The 26,926-nt window shown below is 43.9% G+C and overlaps 1 protein-coding gene across 3 annotated transcripts in view; it reads right to left on the reverse strand.

Annotated features, from left to right (window-relative positions):
- The window catches only part of ERAP1 (endoplasmic reticulum aminopeptidase 1), a 540,616-nt gene that overhangs the window by 451,010 nt on the left and 62,680 nt on the right, over nt 1-26,926 (reverse strand). For all 3 annotated transcript variants that reach the window (XM_069225890.1, XM_069225880.1, XM_069225900.1), the window contains exons 3-4: nt 10,479-10,617; nt 5,305-5,439 (exon numbers count right to left, since the gene is read on the reverse strand). In XM_069225890.1, the coding sequence (XP_069081991.1) occupies nt 5,305-5,439; nt 10,479-10,617 (274 nt within the window). The remainder of the gene's footprint in view (nt 1-5,304; nt 5,440-10,478; nt 10,618-26,926) is intronic.

A 26,926-nucleotide genomic window follows, 5' to 3' on the forward strand; every position in this document is an offset into this window, starting at 1 on the left:
GCCTGGCACATGTGCTCCTGTAAACTGGATATAACCTTGAATGGAAGAATCCCACATCCTTTGTGCTTCCTTTGACAGTAGGCAAGAGTGAGTGCCTTCCTGCTTTTTGATATAATACATGGATGTATTTTCCATACGTACGAGCACTGAAAATCCTTTGATCTTTGAGAGAAAGGATTACAGGACTAATGCTAGAGCTTTTATTTCTATCCAATGACCTGAAGATGTGCTTCTTTTGACAAAGAGTCATTAGGTGATCAATTTTTGCCACTTGTAATTGTTTAGACAAGATGCTTAGTCGAACTATTCTTTCCTTCGATGGAAGGATTTGTTTAAATCCATCTCAAGTACTGAACCAAAGAACTGGATGGTCTAGGGCGGAACAAGGACAATTTGTCTTTATACAAAGATAGACCTAACATTTTGAAGAACTGCAGACAAACCTTGGTAGAGACCTTTGTGGTTTGAAATAAAGCTCACTTGACTAGCAAATCGTCCAAAGAGGGTAATACTTGATGGCCTAGTCTTCCAACACATGCTGCATTCTGGGAGATACATATCGTGAATATCATTAGGGCAGATTTGCGGCTGAATGGGAAGGCTTTGAAGTGAAAATGGTGACTGGCCTCTTTGGATCTCAGATATTATCGATGTTTAGGCTGGAACGGAATCTGGAAGTTTGCATCCTGTGGTTTTAAAGATGACATTCTAGTAGTAGCTGCAGAAATTTCTGCAAAGGCATCATGAGAATTGATGGTTTCTTGAGAAGAACCTTTTTTGAAGGATGCTGTTGGTGGTGCTCTGTATTGTTGTGAAAATTATTGGTGGTATAGTTGCTGAAGTAGTTGATATGGTTGGTAATTGTAGGCTTAATATCTGCCTGTCTCAGAGTAAAAACTCCTTCCCCTAGTCCCCTTAAAGTGTTGTAACCTCCTTTGTTGTAGAACTCCTGGTGATCTTGTTGAATCTATATCACTTTTATGGACCGTGAGGTTCATTAACATGCCATCCAAATAATGATTCTTCATTGTAAGGCATGTCCAAGATTGTACTTCGGACCTCAGGTCTAAAAGCAGTAGGTTGTAGCCACACTTGTCAGAGCAAAACAACAACTCTTTCCAGCTATGAAACACCAGTAGTGGAGGTGTTCACAGAGCTGTCAATAACAGTGGAAGATGTAGCTCCTTCATCTAGAGTAGACTGTATCCCAACATTTTTCTGTAATCTGGAACAGGTCCAGGTATTGTCCAATGTCTGATCACATTGGTCTGTCATGCCTAGCAAGAATTACCAATGCTACTGATTCCTTAATAAATGTTGCAGCTGCAGTAGAAAACCTCTTCAGAAAGTTATAAAGTCTTCTGCCTTCCCTGTAAGGTAGTGTAGACTGTGAAGATGTGGGATTTCTGGATTGTCTCTGATCTGCTTACAATAACAACAAAGTCTGACTGTATCAGGCAAGCTATATATCCTCCAGTATTTGTATTTTTTGACCAGCCTAGGAAGAACAACTGCTAGAGAGGCTGGGCTTTTTATAATCTTTAGACCCTTAGACCAGATATGGTCAACAATTGCTCTGTAGGTTTTGCATGCAGATTCCTTAAAATCATAAAGGAAGTAGCCAGCCTCCTTTGTAGGGATAGGGAAATCAAATGTTTTGATGCCCTTTCATTTAAACTGTGAAAAACATATGTGTCATCTGGAGGAGAATCTGCCAAAGGAGAAAGAAGTATCTCCCTCTACTAGCATTACATAGTCTTCCCATTCTGGACCTCCAGTAGATATCATCTCGAGCTGTTGTTATGGGCTGTACTCCAAGAAGGGACTGCAGTGGTACAGAAACAGGGGTCTTTGTCTGGAAGAAGGTGCACCAGAGTTCATGGCATTGTAGATTGTCACTCCCTCAGTCAAGGAGTCAGACTCAATCTAAAAGGCTGTCTTCAAAACTATTTGTATAGTAATCCACAAGCATCTGCCAAAAGCCTTCAACCATCCTACTGGTACTTAAATCATTGGTTGGTTTGTGGAATGAGCACGTTCCTCGTATGGATCATAGTCATAATGCCATTCCTCGTCTGCATGGTGCTCCTCTAATTGTTGATATGGAACAATAGAAGCATGATTCTAAGCTCACTCCTCAGGAGCAACAAGTAAAACATACTTTCCTTCTCCATACTCTTCCTCATATGGGTCCTGGTACTTCACATTAAGCTGTGTTAGGCTGTATCCGGGGCCAAAGGGATCATCATTGTCTTATTACTGAATATCAAAAAGTTGTTGTACAGGATGTGCTGAAATCTTGCTGGACAAGGTATGTTCAGGCGTCTCAGGGATGGGAATACCTTTTTCTAATAGGAATATGATACTTGGCATTTTTGGTACCTTGGTCCATGGTATAGACAGTATTTTTGCCAGCAGTATTATTATCAATGACAACATTAAGATGGTCGTCGATGGTGTCATTGACAAGATGGTTATCTTGAGTGGTAAAGTCCTAGCCTTTGTTGTTGGGGAGAAGTCTGCTGTTTTCAACGATGGTTGTCTTATTGACTGATAACAGTGTCCTAATCAAGAATGGTGTGATGCCACAGGTTCTACCAACAGTGCGGATGTCAATGTTTTAGATCTTGGAACCATTTCCGAAGGTATTTTCTTCTTTGGTGTCTGAGGCTCAGGGGTAGGTTTGTCAGAATGAGATTTTGCAGACACTTTCTTGGTCAAAACCACCACTTCAGATGCTAGATTGACAGATATTTCTAGAATTATGTTTAATGTTCCTTGGAAGTGTAGGTTATCTCAGATGGCGATTTAAGAGAGTATTTTTATGAGAATTAAAACGTTTTAGTGGTCTCATAGATGTTTTTGAGGAACATTCTGAGCAGAGGATGATACATCTTTATCCTTTAGAAAAGCATTCAAGGGTTTTATTGGGAAAGATATGATAGATCTTACAGTTTTTAGACTCCTGGCAAGGACATAGGCAGTAAATTCAATCTTTGTGAGGACCTCCAGAGTGAAAACTCTCCTTCACATAGGATCCACATGGTTTGACGAGGCCTTTTTTAAAGGAATCAAACAGGGTTTGTTCAGTCTGGATGTAAAATACACATTAGTAAGAGGTGCCCTATCAGAATTAAAGAATATGTTGAAGTAAAAAAAAAATCTAAAGAAAACCGAGCACAGCACTGGGGACTCCCTCTATACATAAGATCTGGTAAAAACCTGAGGTATGGTGGTCTGCTGGGGGGAGTGGTATTCGCTGTGCTTGTATAGGATTTGTTGAGTTTGGGTATTTTAAAATGAGGTGAACCAATATAGAGAGTGCTAGCTATCAACATTTGATGCCTCCAAGTGTCAACTTAGTGAAATTCCAAAATGTCAGTCCAGGATCCATGTTAGGATGGCTCCAATGGCAGTGAAGAGGGCACCTTTTTAAGTAAACATATAGAGGATGAAGACTGGCAATCCTACCTTACACCACAGAAGAGGTCACATACTATTATATTAAAAAAACACATATATCTCTGTGAAATCTGTGGACAGATGGGCCTTTTTACAAGGGAAAATGCACATGGCCACCAATCAGCCAGTGTTTGAGAATAAATTGGCATCAGAATTTGAAACAGAGACATGGAGTATTCTTAGTGCAACAGACCAGAAAGAGTTGGAGACTATCAACAGTCCAGGATCTTGAAGCAGGTGAAAAAGTAGACAGGCTAGCTGTGCTTGGTTGTCCATTGACCACATCTACATGATTTGGTGAAAATACTCAATATGTAACTCTAAAGCAATCCAATATCTTACGCATAAGCGAAACCTGAATACCTATGAAGAAAGCTGACCAGAAGCTAAATGACTTAAAAAATAGTATAAGTTGATGTACTAAAATGTGATTTTAAAATTGATGTTTCAGTATATACTTCCAGAGTTTGATGTTGAATATATGTTCCAGCCAGTGAATGCGCCAAAAAATATTCCATGAGACAAGAGTTTGCAAAGAATAGAGATATAAATGAACCAACTGGGTCTGAGACATTAAAGTACAAGTTTTCTCTCAAGGCACAGCACCGGAAACTTACGAAATCCGTGACTTTTATGACATTGGCTTCAATATAATCAAGCAACGGCAAAGCCAGTACGTATCCCCTATATGAGAGCTACTGCCTTTGCCACTGTCTTTTAGCTATGTTGTACAGCATAGCGAGGGCAGGGTGGAGTTTAAAAGCAACACAGAGGTGGTTAAAAACAACACATACAAGGGGTGGGGGCTAAAAGCAACACGGATAAGGGAGGGACGGGGTTAAATCAACATGAACAAGTGAAAGTAGGGGTTAAAGCAATTCGAACAATTAAAGGTGGGGGTTACAAGCAAAATGGACAACAAAGGGGAGAGCGGAGGTTAAAAGCAACATGAACAATGGTGTGGTTTAAAAGCAACAAGTCCAATGGGAGAAGGGGATCTAAATGCTACATAAACAATGGGGGTAAGGTAATGAGTTTGAAAGCAACATGGAAAACAATGGTAGGGAGAAAGTTTAAAAGCAAGACGGACAACTGTGCATAGGAAGGGGGTTTAAGAGCAAGCCAGACAACGGGGCAAGAGGGTCTATTTAAAAGCAAGACAGACAATAGGGGAGCGAGGAGTTTGAAAGCAACATAGATAACGGGGGTGTTAAAAAGCAAATGGTTAGTGGGGGAGGTTTTTAAAAGCAATACTGCCAACAGTGTGGATAAAAGCAACACAGACAATGGGGTGGGAAGAAAGCAGCATCAAAAAACAAAGAAGAAAGAAAAGGAAAAATCGGATCTCAATGACAGTGTGAGCGGTAGAAGGACAGTAAACAAGATGAAGCAATCATTACTTAGCCCATGCTCTATACAAAAGAAGAGGAAGTGAAGATTGCACATGCTGGGCAGAAATTAAGAGTGACAATGAAGTCAAGATTTGGTAAGCAAAGGGCAGTCTCCAAATCCGTGGTGTATACAAAATCTCTCTCAAGCGACAGCGCATTCACACAATCTCAGATGAACCCTTAAAACAATAGGTATTATTGTTGCTCATGTTTGCCTAACATGCAAATCAGGATATCATCAGATGATTAGTTCAAATTATCTCGGCTCAAAGTGAAATTAAATTAGTCATTAAGTTGGTGACCCATTTAAGTATCTGAAACTGATTGTTGCACTTCTTACAGTCATCATTACAGAAAAAATACCTTATAAATGAATGGCAGTTCTTCTCTTGCACTCCACCATACAAAACCAGTTGCTGTATTAACAAACAAGCAAAAAATCAAGACTTACCTTAACTCCACGCTGTGTCATCTTGCTGACTGATTTAAAATCCGAAACAATGAATGCCACTAGATAAGTGCTCATTTTCACACTAACAGCAAAATGCTCTTCAATGAGCGAATCAGTTATAGGCACAGATTTCACCTACAAAAAAAGAGCATGTTTTAACTGGAACCAGAGGCATAGTGTGGACTTTATGAACATGAACGGTGGTGACAATTGCTACATTTTAGTTACTATCTACATATGCTCAAAGTTTGTTTTATTATAAGGATGATTTATCTTAAGAATGAATCTTCCACTCATTAGCGTTCTTAACTTGCATTCAGTGGATAATTAGATAAATGTCACAAATATGGCACTGTCATTTTCTCTGTTACCCCTCCCAGCAATAATCTATTGACTAGAATTTATGATCTATATGAACTATGATTTGTATCCTATAACCTGGTGCTACCTTTACTCTTTCTGATACAGTTATGTTATACAATAGTACAACATAAGAGAGAAGGCCAGACCTTCAGATCCTTCAAAGACTTCTCCATAGACAACGTAATGCTTAAACTTATCTCTGACCCTCTTAACCCTAGACCTGATGCCAGCACCCTTCTAAATAACTTTAAAAAAATACACTTTTTTGGATAGCTATGTGAAAATCCATGCCCCAATTACAACATGCAAGTGTAAGCCAAAGCCTTCAGCACTCTGGTATCCTAAGCACCTTACTAACAATAAACGATCCAACCACAGACAGGAAAGCAAATGGAATAAAACTAGAACCCCAGAGGACCTCTTGATACTGAAGTCCATGCAACACATGGACATCTCATCATATCAGCCAAAACACAGTTTTATACCAACACAATAAATGAAGCCACCCACCGAAACAGAACAGTGTTCAAGACAATCAAGCATGGCATCAACCCGCTGCCAGACTCACCTAATCCTCACTCCCCAGAAAGGTGCAATGCCACCAACCTCTTCTTTAGCAAAAAATGCACAAGATCAGACAGCACATTGATGTTACCGGTCAGGAATCCCCTAGGTGCCTTCTGTGTTATCTGTCAGCATCCCCAGGGATTCGGGTTAAATCATATGTCCTGTTCTTGGTTAAACATTCGTGTTTCTAAGTAAACATAACGTGCTGTGTTACACAATTGGTGTTATCAATGCTTGTTCTACCAATGCTTGTTTGCTAATGTGAGCAGGTGTAGACGTGCTTCTAATTGGGTGTGGTGTAGACATGTGCTTCTAATGGTGTGTGGTGACTCATCCACATGTGGAAACTCAACTGCTTTCCTGATTGGCTCTAAATAGCAGAGTAAAGCATGCCTCCCTGCTTGGCTTTGTTTTGCTTCCTGGTCTCAGCATCTGATTTGGCAGTCCAGCCCCTGCTGTCATCCTCATATTCAGGACTTTTGAGGCAATTCTTTTCTTCGTTCCTGTACCAGCTGACACCAGGCATTCCTCCAGCACTCTGGAAAAGACTGCAGCTAAGTGACTAGTATTCTCCAGGGAGTTTGTTCTATGAGCGCCGTGCTTTCCTAGAACTGCTGGTGTATTTCAGACCTCGTATTTTGGCAGAGTGATTATCTTGAAGAGACAAATGCATTTCTGAACATTCTACATTATTATTGTAGTTACTTGCCTAAATGTGCTTCAGGAAATCTGCTTGAGCTCAAGTACTACAAAAAGTGACAGTGCAATTTTAAAAGAACATATACGTGACTTTTTTTTTCTCTAATAGCATAACTCTTGGATTTAAATTGTGTCATTCATGCCTGTGTTTCAGGCTTGAGGATTTTGCATGTGAAGGGTTTTTCACACACCCAGTGAAACCAAATCAAACTGTGCCACCCTAACTGTTTAAACCCAGAGTGGACATTTGTATTTCTTGGATTGTTTTTGTTCCTTTTAGTTTAACCCTATGCATGTAGGAAAAGTTATATGTGATATAATTAATGCCCTTGTTTGTCTTTCTTGTGCATGATAAGTGCAACCACAGTTCCAATTGTAGTGTGCAACAGTGCATCTTTGTGAAGCCAGCCCTAGTGCCGAAGTACTTATTGTTATGGTACTCAGTTTGGGTTTTTGGTAATGCATTGTTAGTAATTGTGCCAACAGTTATTATTATCCAAGAAAAGTAATGGAGCATCTCGTGTTCTTCTACCGCGGCAGTGCCCATATCAGAAAGAGAGATTCAGTTTCAAGGAAGTTGAGTGCACTAACTCTACTATCAATCTGTCAACAACGACCTGCCCACCCTCGAAGATACAGGGTGCCTGGCTGGACCGGCACAATGCAGTCTCCAACCCCCTGGTGAGTGTCTGGGGCCTGGCCTGGGCAAGGCAGGATTAGACATTCAAGCGAGACTTTACTTTGAAGATAGATTTGTCCATGATGTTGCATGGTTATCACCAAAACAATGCACAATGTATTACACAGGAATATTATGTTCAACCCCATTTTGGCATTGGTTTCACGTTTAGTCATTTCAGTACTGCATTTTCTTTTCTACTGTACTGTAATTGTTATCTACTGCACATTGTCACGTAGCCTGGATGATCTGTAATAGGTTTGAATGGATATAACATGAACCTATTCGAAAGGCACTGAAGCGCTGTACACGATCAAAGACAGTGAACATGTGATAAGATTAGTTGGTTTTGAATTGCGACAGCATTATGATGTTGTGTTCTTTATAGAGGCAATTCTTACACACTTTCCTAAATTAGAGTAGAGTTGTTGCAGTCCAGAGGGCAATGGGGATAGTATTCCAGATCCTCGGTGCATAGATGGAGAAGGCCTGTGTTGTGGTTTGCACTAGATCACTTGGCTGAAATGCGGTGACAATCACTTTGAGGTCACAGCGATCCAGGCAGTGACAAGCTTCTGGGAGAGATTTGAATGTGGTTAGTTACGATGAGTTTGCTGCCTGAGGAGATTGGATGATATGAACATAGTAAAGGTTTACAAAGAAACTTTGAAGTGAAAAGCGTATTCTTAACACAGATCATCTGCACTAGCATCAGCCAGAAGTGTCAGCAAACATCTTCAACTGCGTGTCTGAAATGCGCTTCTCAGTTCTGATGTGTCTATTATGATTCTGGGAATTCATATATAACACTGGTAATAACTATGGGGTTAACGCATGGTTCCCTAGCACACTTTGACAGCAAGATAATGAAAAGGTGAAAAAAATTAAAAACAGTCGAAACTGCCCTACACCATTGTAGTCAATCTCAAGTTCAGAGTTTGTGAATGGAGATTTAAAAAAACCAAACATCGGCACAAGACACCCTTATGATAACCCACAACTAACACATGTAGAAAAGGAACTCCCATGTTAGTAGTGTCCTTTAAAAATAAGAGACAAGTAATTAAAACTGCACTTGTTTCTGGAAGTTTTCTGCTTACAGTCAAGGAACAATGAGAAGACAAGTCCCTTACCAATTATTTACTGCAACAACGCACTCTCAACCATGATTGTTCACTGATGACTTCCTCAGAGCCATAAATACTAGTATAAGAATTCTTTTAGAATGTATACTCTGTACCATGGGAAGACAAAGTAGGATGTAGGGTCCCATCTCCGAAATTGGAACCACAAGTGGCTGTTTTTGTCTAACTTTGCATAGGTGTTGAATGAAGGTTTGCCATTTGTCATATGTGTTGAGTTTACCGTGTTCCTGCTCATTACTCTGCTCCCACCTGTCTTACACAATGTAGGAACTGTGTCTCACTTCTCCATAAATACAATTGCTAGCTCTAACCCATAACCAACACCTTAGCCCTATCCAAACAGCCTGACTCATACAAACATACAAAATATACAAGCGATAACTCACAGAGGCTCTACTGGCCTATCACCAAAAAAGATAGCTGCAGATAGAAGTATGAACTCTCAGATCCCTAGCTTTGTGTCAAGGCATGTGTGGGCTAAACCCCCCTTTCCAAAACGGGTTCCTCCCTGCCCTAGGACAATCAGGACCATGAAGAAACATTACAGGGGTAGGCGGTCCAATACATGGATGTCCCATTTTCCCCACTTCTACCTTGGGTGACATACCAAAGGACTGGGAAGCTAGGACTCATCAGCATGAACGTCATGGTGCTAACAAAGCACTACTCCTAAGACAACCACCCCAGCAAAAAGGGGGTCAAGCCATGTGCCCAGAGTCAAGCAGAGGTTTGTTGGCCCTCTGTATTAACTATTATGCTAGCGCAGTTACATCAACAACCTGACATCCACTGCACATTCGGCAATCCAGATTAGAGCCACTACTCTCCAGAGGGAGTGATGTGGGACTAAGCAACCCTAAGAAAGTATCCCACGGAAGTTCAGTGTCGGCTCTGTGTCCACCTATTCAACTTTCATACTATCCCCGTTGTCTGTTCCAACCCTGACTAGAACCCAACTGGGTGAGCCCTCATTGCCCAGACACCATCAACACCCCTGTTGAGCACACCACTGAGAGCACCACTGGCCTCCCTCAGAATTCTGAAAAGATTAAACAACTCATTTATCAGATCATCCTCTGTCCCAGCAGGCTCCCAGAACTCCCCTTCCTCTGCCCAGCCAATTAAACATTTGCATTAAGCCTTCTGATAACCAAATCATGCCCAGGCAGCCTACCATGCCCTTTTACCAAGGGATAACCATTATTCGACCTCCTTCCAAGCTGTGCTTTATACTATGTGCTAATGTGGCTAAGGGTAGCATGCCCTTAGGCTCACTCAATCTACTGATCTGATTAGGACACATACCTGTGAAATAATTAGTGGGTGCTCTCATCCATTCACTCTGTAAGGTGGGATAGTGTCATAGGGCACTACACTAACCTCTGCATAACAGCCAAGCACAACTACTTTCAATATATTATTGTAGTCAACAAAAACCTCTAAGCAAAAATCCTGCAAGATGTTTGCACACCTATGGCTCCTTTCATAAGAGATTCTTATTTATCGGACAGCAGGCTAATTCACATGGCCCCAAAGAATTCTATGTACCCACTATGATATTAAACCTTGCAAAACACACTCTAGGAAGTGGAATTGTAGATAGGATGAACAGTCTAGAATGCACCCAGAACAGAATCTATTTCAGAACCTGTTGATGCTTATGAAACAATTCAAAATACAGGACATTTCCAGGAAAATAATGCAACACAGGATACACGTACTATTGGCATATTGGACAGTGCGTGGTGCCTCGGCTCTCTCAGGATTCTTACAGCAAAACTGGCTTTGTATGCGGGCTCATCAAAACAAGGAAAAGCCATGCGTGCTGCCGTTGGTTCAAACTGTGTTGATGCAAGTACTCTGTAAATAAGAAGATAATGGAGTATTAGTATGGACCAGTGGCACAGTCAGTTCTCCACCTTTACACATCGCTTACTTACTCGTAGTGTTTTAATGTAAAAAATTCTGAATCAACATTTTCACTGGAGACAATACAATTGGGTCCGAACTCTAAAGGGAAGCAAGCAATGGTGTGGAAGAATGAAACTGCAGTTGAACTGGTCCAACTGCAACCAGTGCTTACTGACAATATCTATCTGTTGTAAGAGGCCTCTGGTCACATTTTACATTTCATCTCCTTTTTTAACAAGAGGAAAAATTATCTTAAACTAGATCAAGTTGATCATGAATTAGCAGATGATGTTGGTGACCTTTTGAAAATGTCTACATAACCTTAAAACTAACCCAAATGCATAATACATGTATGTTCACTTCTCTCAGTTTCCACTGTGCTGTGCCAGTCAGGTGTGCTTCGAACACCGCTCTTCAAGTGTCGATTGGACAAAGCCCAAGGATACAGCAACAGAGCAGTATGGGGCACCATATATGTCTCAATGCCAAACCCCTTTTACAAAATGAATAAGGGCCACAGGACTAAAGAAATACAAATTATAAAATATCTTTACCTTGAGGAAGACCTCTTATTTTCAGAGCTATAACATGGAACACTACACATACCAAGCATGCACAAAGATCAGATTTTAAAGAGAAGCGGATTAGGGTGGAGAAGCTCGCCTACATCATAAACAGTGCTCCAAAAATGACTTTTCTTTATTGAATGTTTTTACTAAAAAAGCATAATGACGTGCAGGTCTAATACATTTTGCCTACCATAGATAGGTTCTACAATATTATTCTTATGATCATCAGTCTCCAACTGGAATGGTAGGTTCAGTGGGATAAAAGGTGGCATTTAAAGCTGCAGTTGATCTATCCATAAAGATTAAAAAAAGACACTAGCTGGCAAAAGTGTCATTATAACTCTTTCTTGTATGGTTAGCAGTGGGTCTATTGAATAAATGGAACTGCACTTTTCTGAATGCTTGGTTTTGGGAAAATATTTGATTCACGTCTGCTTTGCGGTGACTGAGGAAAGCTTCTCTTTAAAGATGGTCATCTTACTTCACTCCAATTCTTCTTTTCTGTTTCACTCTGTATTGCTGACTACAGGCTGTATATTTCCAGAGCCCTAGTATCTTTTGTGTGCTCCTGGTGTACATTAATGTCTGGCCAATAAAGGCGTACATCATGTCCAACAATTGAGCTCCCATATTTTGCACTCAGCACTTATATATCAGCCCCCTACCGCTGGTGTGGTGCTATGCCGCAGATCTATGATTCTCTAGTAATGTGCCAAGGATATCGGTTCTATCACACCTTGCTCTAAATCCTTCATCATATCCCATTATTGTTCTTTGCAGATTAATTAAATCAGATCCATGTATAGGTCCGATTATTTTTCTAGCAGGTGACTTACCTGTTCCAGTACTCAGGCGGCTACCATCTTAACAGTGCTGCAAGATATGGACAACGTCGGGGAGGGTGATACGAGGAGAAACACCACATTATTACCTCTTAAACAACTCTGTATGCTAAATAAGAGTGGATGCCCGGGTAGTCTTGACTTCAGCATTCAGAGTTCCATTGATAAGGGCATCCTCAAAGCTACAGGCAGCTCGGAGCAGGAGAAGTACTCGCAGAAGTGACTTGGATCCAGTCCAGTTGAGTTGACTCCACCCCATGGATAGTATGATTTTAAATGAAACATGTAAATTAAGTAGCAGTAATACGGACTAGCAAGGGAGAGCAATCTGGACAGTTTTTCTTGGTGGCTGCAAGAGAGGGAGCACTCCTTGAACACAGTAGGAGGATTTGTAATGGGAACAGACGCCCACAATGTGTCTATTTTAAACTGGCAATGTATGAACCAGGTGGAAAATTTAAGATTTTAGTTTCTCAATGTTGTTGTGTACAATATTTATAGCTTCTCTTGTTTTTAAAATTGTGGTAAATAAATTTGAGAATTCTATTCTCTTTTCAATTATTCATTTGGGTTTTCACCAATGAAAGTTGTATTGATTTTTTCCTACCTGCTCTGTTTTTGCCTTTATATTTGTTTACCCAGGACAAGTTGGTGTCAGTGCTTGAAATGGAAAAATTAAAGTGCCGGTACTCTGTGCCAGAGTACCTGCTTGTTTCCGAGAAGTGCCGGTACTCTCCAATTAAAAGTATTACGTTTTTCTTGAGATGTGCCGTATTTGGGTAAACACCTTTTTCTGTTAATTACAAGTCAGATCTGGCCATTGAGATAGGTGTATAACAAGCCCTATAAAAAAATTAGCGATGTAGCAGTTTGAATATACCATTAGACAAGACTTTCTTGGTCTGTTCAAAACAATATGCCAAGCGTGTCTGGGATGGCATAGCCTACCTGGCGATCCCATCCCTCCTCGAACTTCAGGTTGACGTGTGCAAATAAGTGAATGGAAGTGTTGTACATTTGTTTAATCAGTTTGTATGATCTGGGGTTCGTTAATATCACTGTCCAGCGTAGCCATTCAGGAATTTAAGTAGGAAACGATGAATATATTAGTCTGAGGAAGCTACGGAGCCTCTTATATAATAATAGCATGTGCACAGAGCTAGGCTGCTCAGGCCTCAGAAACTCATCAAATGATCGAAATCGGAATTCGCAAGAAAGAACTCCCACAGTAAGGTATCCTGGAGGGTATATGCCTAATCATCCCTGGTTTAGTGTTGACAGCAGCTAAGCTACCCTTAATTTCCAGTAGCAAAGTCTTAACATCAAAGTCAGCCATGGCAGCAGAGGGCTGTGATCCAGTCGTACATCATCTCCCAGCTCTGGCTCGTGTCCCTGCCTCTTAACCATCTTCTTGCCTCATTCAAAGGTGAGCTGGATCTGCCTGCTATCTGATTTGCCCATGCTGGCAAGCCACTGTAGGCGCTATGTAAATAGGAGATGCAGAACCTCTATAATTTTCAGTTCAGATAGGCAATATTAGTTTACAATGCTCCTCAGCCAACCCAAGAATCCTTCAGAAAGGGGCTTAGGACAGCCAGGTACCCCAGATCCCACGGGCCAAGCACAAAAAAACCAGTGTAAACACAGCAATCCTCTATGGAGGTCCGCAGAGTCCTCCGGCGGGCCACTCACCGTGACCTCGCACCCCGAATTACAGGTGAACTCTCTGGCCACATCAATCCATCCACTTGGCCTTATGGTAAACAGAGGCCCTTCTCATCTCTCAGGCACATAGTGCTCCTAAAGCGTGATCTTCTCTCTGGTGCACCCCACATTCTGACAGGGAAAACAGTCTGCAGTATGTTCAAGCAGTGTGCTAGACCCTCATTTTCTGACTCCTGCCATTCGGGATCGCAGGCCAGGCCTGCCAATTACAGGAGTATGCAGTGTAGGAGAGGCAGGCAGCGGAGAGGCTGCCCGCTAACCTTGTATCACAGCCAATCGGCTGCAGAGTGTCATCTCTCATTAGCTCAATCACAGTACCTGCGCAAGAGGTACTGCACATCCATGGTAGAGGGCTGCAACAGGAGCACAGCACCACTGTAATCTGCCAATTGGCTGCTCTCTTCTTGCAACATGATCACCAGCCTTCACACCATGCTTCAGCCCATAGATAACAACATTCTGGTCCTTAATATACTGTGCAGCGCCAATGTGTGTTCAATCCATCAACAGTGTCAGCTTACGGATATTTTTAAAAGATAGTGGGCCTGGCCTCAGGGAGGCTCCTCAGGAAGCCGCCATTGTGTCTAGCGCTGCCCCTCAATCAGGTGATTAGTCCAACAGCAGAATGCTAAACCTTTCCATTGGGGCCTGGTGCAATTGTAGTACACCAGTTAAGACGGAGTTACTGAAGTGCAGCCTAAACATCCCAAGGACAAGTGATGTAGTTTCCACATAATCTTTAGGTGTGATGCCTCTAATTTGTTTGAGGTAATGCAGAATATGTACAGCCTTGATCATGTCATTTATGTGAGAAATAAGAGACAATGAGAATTTTAAAGTAAAGTCGAGGGATTTTGAAGTTGGTTTGAGCATGGGAGTGGAGCCATCCATTTTTGCAAATTCGTTAAGGACAGCTTTCAACTTGCTTTGAAGTTAGGGTGAGAAAAGAAAGGATTCTGTCTTCTCTGGGTTGAGTAATAGAAAGCTTCAGTTGTGTGTCATATACATATAGGTGGAGTCATAATCTAGATGATCAGATTTAGGGGGTCATTATAGCTTTGACAGTCACAGGACCGCCATGTTGGCGGCTGCGGTCGTACCGCCGACAGCCCAGTGGTGAAGACTGCCATATTATGACCATGGGGTGTTTCCAACAGAACAGAACACAGCCAAACTACTGCCAGTACCACCTTGCGGTCAGCCTGCCATGGACGGCTGTAGGCACCTTCAGACCTACGGGGACCATGTATTTTGCGCTGGACACATTATGAGGTTGCACACTGCCAAGGTTTCCACCGCAGCTGCACCGCTACCGAATCCCTGGCGGAAAACAACAGAATGAAAGGAGACACTCACCTTCAGGAAGCCATACACGTTCGGAGCTGCCATGGAACCTGAACTGAAAGTCCTCCCACTACTCCTGCTTGCACAAAGACTCCAGAACCAGCGACGGTGATGAAGACAACAACCGTAAGTACACCCACCTAGCACACACTGGAGGGAAAGGCATTAGTACACATGCACACACATACACCCAGGATAGCTTGCGACGGCCACACACACATGTAACCACACACCCATATGAACACACACACTCATACATAGACACACACATACCACACACACCCAAACTACACACACCACGACCAACACACATTTGGCAGTCACACACCAGCCCACAGACACACATCACCACCCCCGTCCAACACAATCATGCAATACACCACCAAGTCACAACGATATCACAACCGCAACTACACAAACGCTACGCCACGCAATCACACTGCACACCTACACATGATAACACATACTGACAACAACACATAACACCACACAATGAACAATACTAACACACTGTCATAGAATGTTCCGTATGTCACACCACACCCACACAACGGAACAACAGAGCCATCACCACACACGCAGACCCATGCACAACAACCACACAAAGGTACACAACACCACCATAAAACATGGCAATACCAACAATACGCAAGTGAGCTACACACATGCTGTATCAAAAACAAACATATCCTACACAAAATACACAGCAATGAAAGCGGGACTAATGGCAGGGACACACACACACACACACATGCAGCCCAGGCACAACAGCTAGCACAACCAACACACAAATGCATGTCTCACACACACACAAACCAAAGCTCACACACACTAAACAGACATGTAGAATGAAAGGCAGGACAAGTATGCCTCCATGGAATCCAACACCAGGTTGGCCCAGATGTATTATTAAGTTGAAATGAAATAATAAATAACTATTTACAGTCATAAGGCCATTAGCCAGTTCAATGTTCAACATGCCAAAAGGCACAAATGGCACCTCACTGTGCCCCTACTTGACTCCTGACTGCAGAATGACCCCCACAGGGTAGGGGCATCAAGGGGACAGGCAGGCATATCAGAGATGGGAGGGGAGGCAGCGGTGGGGGGTTTGGGCTTGGGAGGGGGGTCCTTGGGCTTCTGTCTGGCCTTGGGAGGGGGGTCCTTGGGCTTAGTTCTGAGATTGGGAGGGGGGACCTTGGCCTTGGGCATGGGAGGGGCAGACTTCTTTGCAGGGAGAGGGGCATGGGCACTACCAGGGGGGCAGGGGAGGACTTGGAGGTGTAATGGCTGGGCTTGGGGAGGGACACAGAGCGCTTGGGGGTTTCACAGGGTGGGAGAGAGGTAGGGAACAGGGAAAACTTCATGAGCAAATGTTCCTTTGACCCACGGGGCAGTCATGGCAAAACGGTTTGGGAGTGGAGGGAGAGGGAGTGGTTGTGAGATGTGTCTCAGTGGATGTCTTGGGTGCAGGTGCGTGCGTGGAATGCATGTGAGTGCTGGTGTCTGTTGGGTGGGTAAGTGCGGGTGTTTAGGTGTCTTGGAAAGGGGGGGAGGAGATGCAAGGAGATGCCGTGGTGGATGGGTGACTGTCTGTTGGGGTGGTGTCTGCAGGTTAGGTACATGTGCTGCATGTGGGGGTGTCGGTGGTTGTGGTGGGTGCGGATGTGGTGACTGGGGTGGATGTCTGCGGGTCTGTTATTGTGCTGACTGTGGGTAAGATAGGACTGGTAGCTGGATCTGTGAATGATGGTGTGGTGGCTGCAGGTGTGTTTGGTGTACTGTCTGTGAAGAAGGGGGTGGGGAGTCAGTGCAGGGAGTGGATGTTGTTGTGTATGCAGGCGGGTGTTGCTTGTGTGCATGCCGGTGGAGGGTCTTGTGGTGCTTGTGTTTGTCTGAGCTACCCTTGTCTGTTGAAGTGGATGCATGCTTGTGTGTACGTATGCTTTGGATGGGTATGGGTAGAGGGGTTTGGGATTGGGTAGAAGTAGTTGGAGGGGGGGGGGGCGGAAGACAAAGGGACACTGGCTGTCATCAGAGTGGAGCCAGAGCCTGAAAGGATCTCTGTAGGCCAACCATGGCACTGTGAATGCACTTCAGGAACACATTGCTCTGTAGGACTTGAGCTAGCAGTCCCTGGATGGCATTCACGATGGTCGACTGACCCACAGATATGGACCTCAGGAGTTCAACAGCCTCCTCCCTGAGGGCAGCAGGGCTGACTGGGGCAGGGTCAGAGGTGCCTGCGGCGAAGGAGACTCCCACCCTTCTGGATGGGTGGGCACAGGCATCTGGGTGGGGAGGAACTGGGAGGGCGGGGGTTGTAAGATGGGTGGCAGACAAAGATGGTGCTGGGGTGGTCCCAGATGGGTCCACCACCGCCAGGGAGTGTCGACCGAAAGAGTATTCCGAAGAAGAGTTGGTAGATCCGGTCAGCCTCCATCCCACTCTTTCCCTCGCTCTCGCTGGTGCCAGCTTCCTGGGTCCCGTGAGATGCTGCTTCCCCACTCGCATGTGCCTCTTCTACTTCACCAGATGATGCTGATGCCCACAAAGAGAGAGGGAGGGAGGGGAGAGAGACAGATAGGGGAAAAGGGTCAACATTTACCTCCATAGACATAGCAAAACATGTTCATTGGTGACAATACATATTATAGCTAGTCAATGCCAATTGCAATTACACTTCATCAATATCATATCTTTGCATGTCACTTCTACCCACACCTGTATGCCATCCCTCACACCTACATCAATACCCAAGTAGGACAGCACCACTAGAGTCAACCCCATGATGCCACCCAACGCCCTCTTAGCTGGCACAGCATGGCATGGGTGCACTGCCAATAGCATGCCTGGATACACATCTTAGCTCTCCATTCCCCTTACACCAATAGGATGTGCAGCTGACTGAACACTACACATCATGTTCCTACAGTAACAGCACCTGAAAAGTCTATGTCCTCTGTGACATGTCAATCACAGTGGAGACAACTCCACTCACAGACCATACTGCACCTACCTGTCACATTACATTGCTGCCCACTCAGTACAGTGATGCCACTAAGGAGAACAACTCGGGGTTTGTCAATACAAGTCAGCCACTCAAACAGTTCACATCTGATGTGTACCATGTGAATCTGTGGTATAGCCATATGCTCAGTCTGACCCATCACAGAGCCAGTGCATCTGTCACCCAACACATATGACACTATTCTGCAAACTGCTAAGTGAACAAACAATGGGCCATGTACCACATACAGCACGTCCATACACATCCACTGAGTGCAGTATCACTATTGAAGTACCACTGGAACACCAATGTAACATCATGGACCATTTCCAATGCCACCACACATGCAGGTGCACCAGTTGGGCTACGCACCATGACAACTCCAGCCTCCCACACCATTCCACATATGGCTAAACCTGTCACAGAGGATAGGCAACACACATCTCAGAGGGCTAAGTGTAGGATTCTTTAGGCACACGTGGACAAATAACACTGGCTGTGCACCACTTACACATCCCACTACCACATAAGGCAGCCTGAGGAGACTGAATCCAAACTGTGAATCACATCAACGTGCCATGTGTCATGCAAACCAAAACCACTCATTATCTGCCACTACCAATTGGCCAAGTCAAGCTGTAATAGTCAAAGGCCATCAGATGTGCCCCCAAATAGCAATATTGCCATGATATAGGCAGTTACTCAGCACTGCAGCACGGGAATTGCCAGGCCTTCGACATACATGCCATGCACACACCATGGTGACAGATTAGGGATCACCAAGGGCACTTACCACCTCTTGTACCATCTCATAGGTGTGAGGGCTACAAACCCCAAAGTATAGCTCCTAAGAATGCATGATCTGTGCATTCAGGTCACATATATTCTACATTTTGCAGTATACCAGTTTGACTACCTACACAAATCCTACAGTCAGCAGATCACTCATATATGCCTAGTCAGCTATCAGGCCTATACTCCTGTCCCATGAGAGCCATTTCTGTGGTGGAACTGTATTGGCAGCCCCACAACCTGTCAATAACAGATACAGTACATGATGTACATATTCCCAGTGATAAAAGGAGAGTCACACAGTAGCATTTACAGGTTGACAACACAGATGGGAGTGGCCTGACACCTCAGAGCCACCAATGCAGATGGATGGAGCAGGTCATACACAATGCTTAGGATGATCCAAACACTCACATCCATTGCATGCCCAGGATGGAGTCAGACATGTGCCTATGTCCTCAGTGCATATCCACATTAGACATGGAGAGGAATGGAAATGTGAGATGTACATCCACTGACAGTACATCATGGCTACACATATACTAAAGATACTCTACCAGGTTGCCAAATACCCATTGCCAATTGACGATGAACATGTAGCAAAAACAACAATGTCAAATTGCCTGCAGTGAGGCACCCAATCCTACTTAAGGGCAGCCAAGCTCCAGGATACAGTCAGTACTCAACTCCTTGTGGCTGCTGTGCTGCCCTCAAATGCTCATCCACTTCAGGGTAGGCACAGCCAAAATGCAGGCCATTGGGTGGGGTCAGGGTCCTGCCTCACTGGGAGGACATCCCCAGCGGGGCCTCTGCGGTATTAAGGGCCCAGCATCTCAAGTCCTCCCACCGCTTGCGACAATGGGTGCTCCGCCGGGCATGGAACCCCAGGGTCCGCACTTGCTTGGTGATGGCACGCCAGATCCCTTTTTTCTGATGGTTGTTTACCTTAATGGGCACCATACCAACAGCAGTGGACTATACACAGCAGACTCACCAAATGCCCACACATAACCATAGTCACAGTTTGCACTCCTTCACTCCATGCATCCTGCTTGCATGTACTCCCAGACAGACACACTTATGCCATTCACCTTCACACACACCCCTATCACACATGACTATGGCATTGGGCTCACCTGCTCCTCTGGTACCCCAAACAGCGGTCCATGCAGGTGGAGGAGCCCTTCCACCAGCTTCTCAAGACCTTCTTAGGTGAAGGCTCGGGCCCTATCACCTGCAGGACGTGGCATGATGGCTGCCAGAGACAGTACACAGCAGCTCACGTCATGGAGGTCTTGTTTGCAGGAGTCAACTGAGCAAGGCTACAGAAAATGGGGGTCGCGGCCGCTACGTACAGGACAGTCACCACCGGTAGTAATCGTCATTGGCCCCAGTCCCCCATAGGCAGCAATGTTAACCAATAAGAAGTTGCAAGGCAGTTACAACCGCCTACCGCCATGATGACATACTCCGGCGGACTTAGGTCATTTCCAACTGTTATGTGCATCAGGACAGGCAGTTGCCATTCTATGCACACATCATGTCTTGCTGCACCAATATAAGTGCACCATACACTGTTTTTTTACCAGAATGAAGAGTAGGCCTATGTTGTGCCACCATGGTTAGGCTAATACATCTGAAATGCAGGACACAGTGACATGATATGGCCAGTTGTCACATGATGTGCATGTCCAGATACTCTGAGCCTCATAGGCGGTGTTACCATATAGTTATATAGCATGAGTAAATAAATTCTCAGTGCAGGACAGCTCAGTGTACCAGATTTGGAACATTACACAAGTGATGTGTGACACAAACTATTGATCTGGGCCAGCAATGTACAGCAAGGATGGTGCCCATGCCGCACAGCATGCCCAATATAGCGTGTGTCAGCAGTGCGAGGCATGTCTACAGTGTTAGATTTGTGCGATGAGGACATGTTCAACTGACGTGTGTAGTGCTTCTCACATTGTACCTTTTCTCCTCTCTATCCTAGATGGCCTTTCAGGAGGAGATTGAGACATGCACCAGTGTACCGTCAACTAGTCGACCTTGAAACCCTGGAGGAGAGACATATCATCCAAACCTATTGTCTGAATTGTCACACCATCATGGATCTTTGTACCCAGTTGGAGACAGAACTATTGACTGCCATTCCTAATCCTTACGCCATCCCTCCTACAGTCCAAGTCCTGTCAGTGCTACACTTTCTTGCCACTGGGTCCTTTCAGAATACAGTGGGCTTGGCAGCAGGAATGTCACAGCCCATGTTCAGTCTTGTTTTGAAGGATGTACTGTGTGCTTTCTTGAAAAACCTGGACAGCTACATCAGGTTCCCCCAACATGTGGATCTGGCCTATGTGAAGGCAGACGTCTATGAGATGGGACACATCCCTCATGTGATGGGGGCCATAGATGGCACCCATATAGCTTTGGTCCCTTGCAGTGCCAATGAACAGGTGTATGGAAACAGGAAAAACTACCACTCAATCAATGCTCAGGTGGTGTGTGTGGCAGACCAGTAAATCTCCCAAGTGACAGCCAAGTTTCCCAGATCAGTGCATGGCTCCTACATTCTGAGGAACAGCAATGTCCCACACATGATGGCACATCTACAGAGAGAGAGGGCTTGGCCCATTGGTATGTATGCATTTGGATGTGTGCTTCTTTTTTGGCATCTCTCATCACAATCTTCGCTGTGTCTATACCTGCATTGTAACAGGTCCCACCTCTGTGCACACAGGTGACTCTGGCTATCCTAACATTCCCTGCCTGTTGACACCAGTGAGGTCCCCTTCCCTTTCAAGGAGGCCCATGGCCGTATGAGGTGTGTAATTGAAAGGGCATTTGGCCTACTCAAGCTAAGATTCAGGTGCCTTGAACTCTCTGGATGAGCTTTCATGTACACTCCTCAAAAGGCATGCCAGATCACAGTTGCCTGCTGCATGCTCCACAATCTAGCTCTGAGACATCAGATGCCATTACTAGCTGATGATGAGGAGGCAGCTGCACCAGTGGCAGGTGATCCCAACATGGAAAATAATGAGGAGGCAGATGAGGAAGGTGCAGCTGACTACAGGACAGAGCTCATCAATTAGCACTTCCAGTAACATACAGGTATATTGTGTGTGTACGTGTTGTATTTCTACACTGTTTGATGTAAATGGTCCTCCTGATTGGAATCATCAGTGGTGGTGTAATGGGTTCCTTTCCCTATGTGTGTGTTGTGGGAGTTGATTGATTGCATGTAAAGTGCAGACTTACAATGTCTATTCTCTAACATGTGTACTCTATGCAGGTTGCAATGTTGACATCCCCCATGGAAAGGCATGTATTGTGCCATGTGTCCAGCATTCTTCTGTTCTCATGTCATTCCAGCATGTAACTGTGTACTGTGAATCTGTGCCTCACCTACATATTGCTTGAGGCATTCGTGTCCATTTGCCTTTGGTAACGCCCCCTGCACACATGTGCCTGTGCCCCTGGCACGGTGTGCCTACTCCCAGTGTCAACAGGACCTTCATTGTCTTGGGTGAGAGGGGTCGACTCAGGTCCCTGTACTGCGGGGCACTCTATTGATTGAACAGTCCTTGGGACACAGGCTTGGGGACGAAGGGTCGGCTGTGATGTTGGTGCTACAGGGTTGAGGGGTTTGATGTGGGCAGGGTGAGGCAGGGAGTGGTAGACTGACCAGGGTTCCCAGATGGCCCAGGTAGGTTGTCAGTGTCCAGACATCCAGCAGCCTTGTCCTCACTGGGGCCTACATCCTGAGGAGGGCTGGCAGTCTTTGGTATCCTCTCCATGGTGGGACTGGCAGGGGTACCTGTGGATGGAGTGAGAGAGGGTTAAATGGTAGAAGTGTGAATGGTTGTGTCTTTGTCTGATGCATACAGTGGCTTGACTTGATTCCCAGCAATAGCAATGACAGGTGCATCACTGCTGTCACAGTTTGTGGATGCTGGATTGTGACATATGTACAGGGGTTGTTGTCAGTCAGGCGTGGTTACATTAGGTCAGTGGGTGGGTTCTGTTCCTCTGTGATGGTTCACATGACAGGTGTGCGCCGTTAGCATGTGGCAATTCAGGCTTGCTAGTTGTGAGTGGGCATGGCGGTACATTACAGCATGGTGTTCAAGTAGGAGTGGGGTATGTATGTGTATGCAAGATTGCTTGTCATGTCTGTGCATGTTGCGCATGGTGTATCCCTTGTTAGCCTACAAGCCCATATTCAGTCCATTGCTGGGTTGTTCATCTGGATTAGTGGCCCTTAGGTTTGATGATAGTGCTGTGTCTGTGTTTGGGGTTGACATTGTGTTTTGCCAATGCATTGCAGTCATTGCCATGCAGTGGTCTTAAGTCGAAGCATCCAGTTGGTGTTGCTGGTGCAATAGTCATACATGCAAGAGATGTGATGTGAGATGCACATTGCAGGTTTTGATGGGGATGGGCAGGTGCATTGTGGGAGTTGTAACGATTGTGAATGGCAGTGCAATCCATGCACTTGGCAAGGACTGTGTGGGCACTGGGGCTGGGTGGTGGTGTGGCATGCAGGAGAGGGGCATTAGGTGATTAGGCGGGAGGTGTACTGGAAGGTAGGATGTATAGGGGAATGACTGAGTGGTGAGGAGGCATGCTGGACCATACGATTTAGTGCCAGGGGAGTGTTAGTTACCAGAGTTCAGTCCTCCGGGTATTCCAGTCAGGCCCTCTGGATGCAGGATGTCCAAAACCTTCTCCTTCCATGATGTGAACTTTGGGGGAGGAGATGAGGGCCCACCACCAGTCATCAGCGCAGCAATTTGCTTTTGTGATGTCATGGAACGCACCTTCCCCTATAGGTCATTCCACCTCTTCCTGATGTTGTCCCTTGTGCCTGGATGGTTGCCCACTCAGTTGACCCTGTCAACTATTCTCTGTCATAACTCTGTTTTCCTGGCAATGGATGTTTGATGTACCTGTGCTCCAAACAGTTGTGGTTCTACCCTAACGATTTCATTGAACATGACCCTCAACTCATCGTCTGTGAAGCTTTGGTGCCTTTGACAGGACATGGTGGTTGTGTTGTGGATGGGCGTGGGTGGGTGTTGTGTGTGCCAGAGTGCAGTGTTGGGTGCTAGATGAGGGGGGGGTGTTTGGGTGTGTGGTGGTTGGTTGTGGTGTTAGGGTGCAGTTGTGATGTGTGTGTAGTGTTAATCGTGCAGTTGTGTAGTTTGTGCTGAGTGTGAAGTAGTTTGTGCTGAGTGTGAAGTGTATACGTGCCCATGGTGTAAATGTGTTAAGTAATTAGTTTTTGGGTCCTCGCTGTCTGAGGATTGTGGGCTGGGTGGGGAGTGTGTTACATAGTGCTGTGAGTGGGTGTGTCGAATGTGTGTATGTTTGCCAGGTGTGGGGTATTCGAACTGTCCAATGTGGTGTTGTGTTCTGTCTGAGGTGAGTTCTTGAGCACGGTGGTTCAGACTGCCAATAGTTTTACGCCATGGTAGAACCGCTGTGATGATTTGTGGGTCATAATCTGGTGGGTGGATTTTTGTCCGGCTTGCGGTGCTGGTGGTGGAACCACCAGTTTCTCTCCCTCCAGTGTCCCAGTGATGTTGGATTTGTAGCTGTTTTTTGGTGGTCTTCATTGTGTGACTTTTAATTTAGCGGTCGGATGACCGTCAATATGGAGGTCTTCTAGCAACCGCCACCACAACGGTCTTACCAAAAGACCGCCAAAGTCGTAATGAGGCCCTTAGCATCTCAAGGTATAAGCTGAAGATGAGTGCAAGGACTGATGCATTGGTGACTAAAGATCACCTCTGTCTTTGTAGGGTTGTAATTCCCTAGTTTCACTACTTGATGACATTCTGAAAGAAATGAAATGAACTAAATGAGGACAAGATCTTTAAAGTCTAAGTAATGTTCCAGTGCATAGAAGTCTGACGACGAGTTCACCAGAATGAGTAAAAAGGCAATGTTGCTTTTCTGTGCCAACCTTTGTGGATACAGGTTATCAATGAACCAAGAGCACCTGATGTTTTGAGGGTTAATATTGTGGAGTCAGTAACAGGATGCCCAAGAAATTCACAACCTAATTATCCTTCAAAGTGCCCATGGTTTGATATGCTTTGTGAAGGTATGAAAGGAAAGAAACTTCGAGTAAGATTGACAGTAATACAGACACTTAAATTTTAGCCTTCCAGAAGACCACAATAGGCCCTAAGTGACAGAAACCCCACTGAGGAAAAAGATTGAAAACTTGGTTTTAGGTATCTAATGTTCTCAGCAAATTAGCAACACAAGTAGGTCATAGTTATATAAAAATGAGTTGTAAGTAAACTACAGTGGTACTTGCCTGGATGTAACATACACGGTTTGCTATGGTAGCACTAGGGTTTGCCAAGAGGAATTAGACTTGGGCACCTCTAGGTCACACCTGGTATTTGACAAGAACACCTCTGGTATTACCATAGAGCGAGAGAGCAAGAGAGTCTGACTTTGTAACAAGACTGTGCCTAACTGTTTTCAAATCTAGAATTGTAAGGCTTTACTTAAACTTCAGGGATCTAGAGACACTATACTGAAGAGATGGTATTCACAACCAATAAAACATACACTTTCCTTCTAATAAAATATTTATAATGAGTAGTTTCGGTTAAACTTTTACATATTATTGCAATCACATGACCTTTTATTACAACTGGCATGACAAAGCACTATCATGTGGCAGTTTTACCATAGCCACTTACTATGAATTTGATTCAAGCTAATATTAAGTAGGCTTCAAAACATTCACTTACTAACAAAACAAACACAAAATATAACTGAAAGTTTCAGATGGACTTGGATTTTTTATACGAACATGACAATGAAGTACAATTGAGGTGATGGAATGATTATAATGGCAGAAATATGCCTCTCATATGTTGCTTCCTCCAGACATACAAAATCCCATGACCACTGATTGCTGAGCTTAAATATTCCAACCATTGTTTAACCTACAATGGAACCATTCTAATGCATTTAAAATGTCCACATATCATTTAAAGCTTTACAAAGTGATCCTACTTGGTTTTAAAAAACACAAAATAACCAAGATTTTCATTTCTTCAATAATACTTTAATAAATGTAAGTTTAGGTATTGCACATTTCCAAAAATCGTGTTGGTGTTTTAAAGGGTTAACATTCAAGTCCAACTTCTAAACACATCCTTATTTTTGATTGTTTATAAAAGAACCATAAAACACTACTAAATTTCTTCTTTAAAAATATGTTGGGGAATCATTTAACTGGCAATTATAAAAATCCTACAAATGCAATCAACTCCAACCTTTAAAGACAACAATGTCTGATTCACCAAAGTGTCACTTAAATGTGCAGAAAGTTGCATTTGCAGTCAGTGGGGATATTCACAAGTGTAAATATAAACATGGAGATATACTCATGAGTATATTTACTATTACACCTAGATGTAACACTACACTTTTTTTTCCAATCTACCAGTTTGGAGTGAATATTTACACTTAGGTGGAGAACTCACTGGTCTCCAGCCCCTCATCCCAGGGGTGGAGCCTTTAACACAGCTTTACAACTGTAAAGTAAATGCTAGTAATTGCGCACTTAGGTGGAGATTTCAGCCACCATGTCAGAGCTCTTCTTACGAGAAAATAAAGGGAAGTTTAACAAAGTTTACTAATGTTAAACAAAATATTAGAAATATTTTGTTATAAAATACCAATGTAAATTATTTTCTTAATCAGGAGCTAATAAAAATCGAATGTCACAACATGTTCACTCAACAAATGTGTGTTGAATAACTAATTCAATATATTAATATAGAAATATTTTTAAATTGGAAAATATTTCACTGTGCTTAATTAATGTACATGTTTTAAACATTTTAATATATTTTAAAATCTTAACTTAATTAATTTAGTTTATAATGTTTAAACAAATACAATGATTATCAATCATATATATTTTCAACATTAAAATA

This window comes from Pleurodeles waltl, chromosome 1_1 (genome assembly GCF_031143425.1).
Source record: "Pleurodeles waltl isolate 20211129_DDA chromosome 1_1, aPleWal1.hap1.20221129, whole genome shotgun sequence".
NCBI lineage: Eukaryota > Metazoa > Chordata > Amphibia > Caudata > Salamandridae > Pleurodeles > Pleurodeles waltl.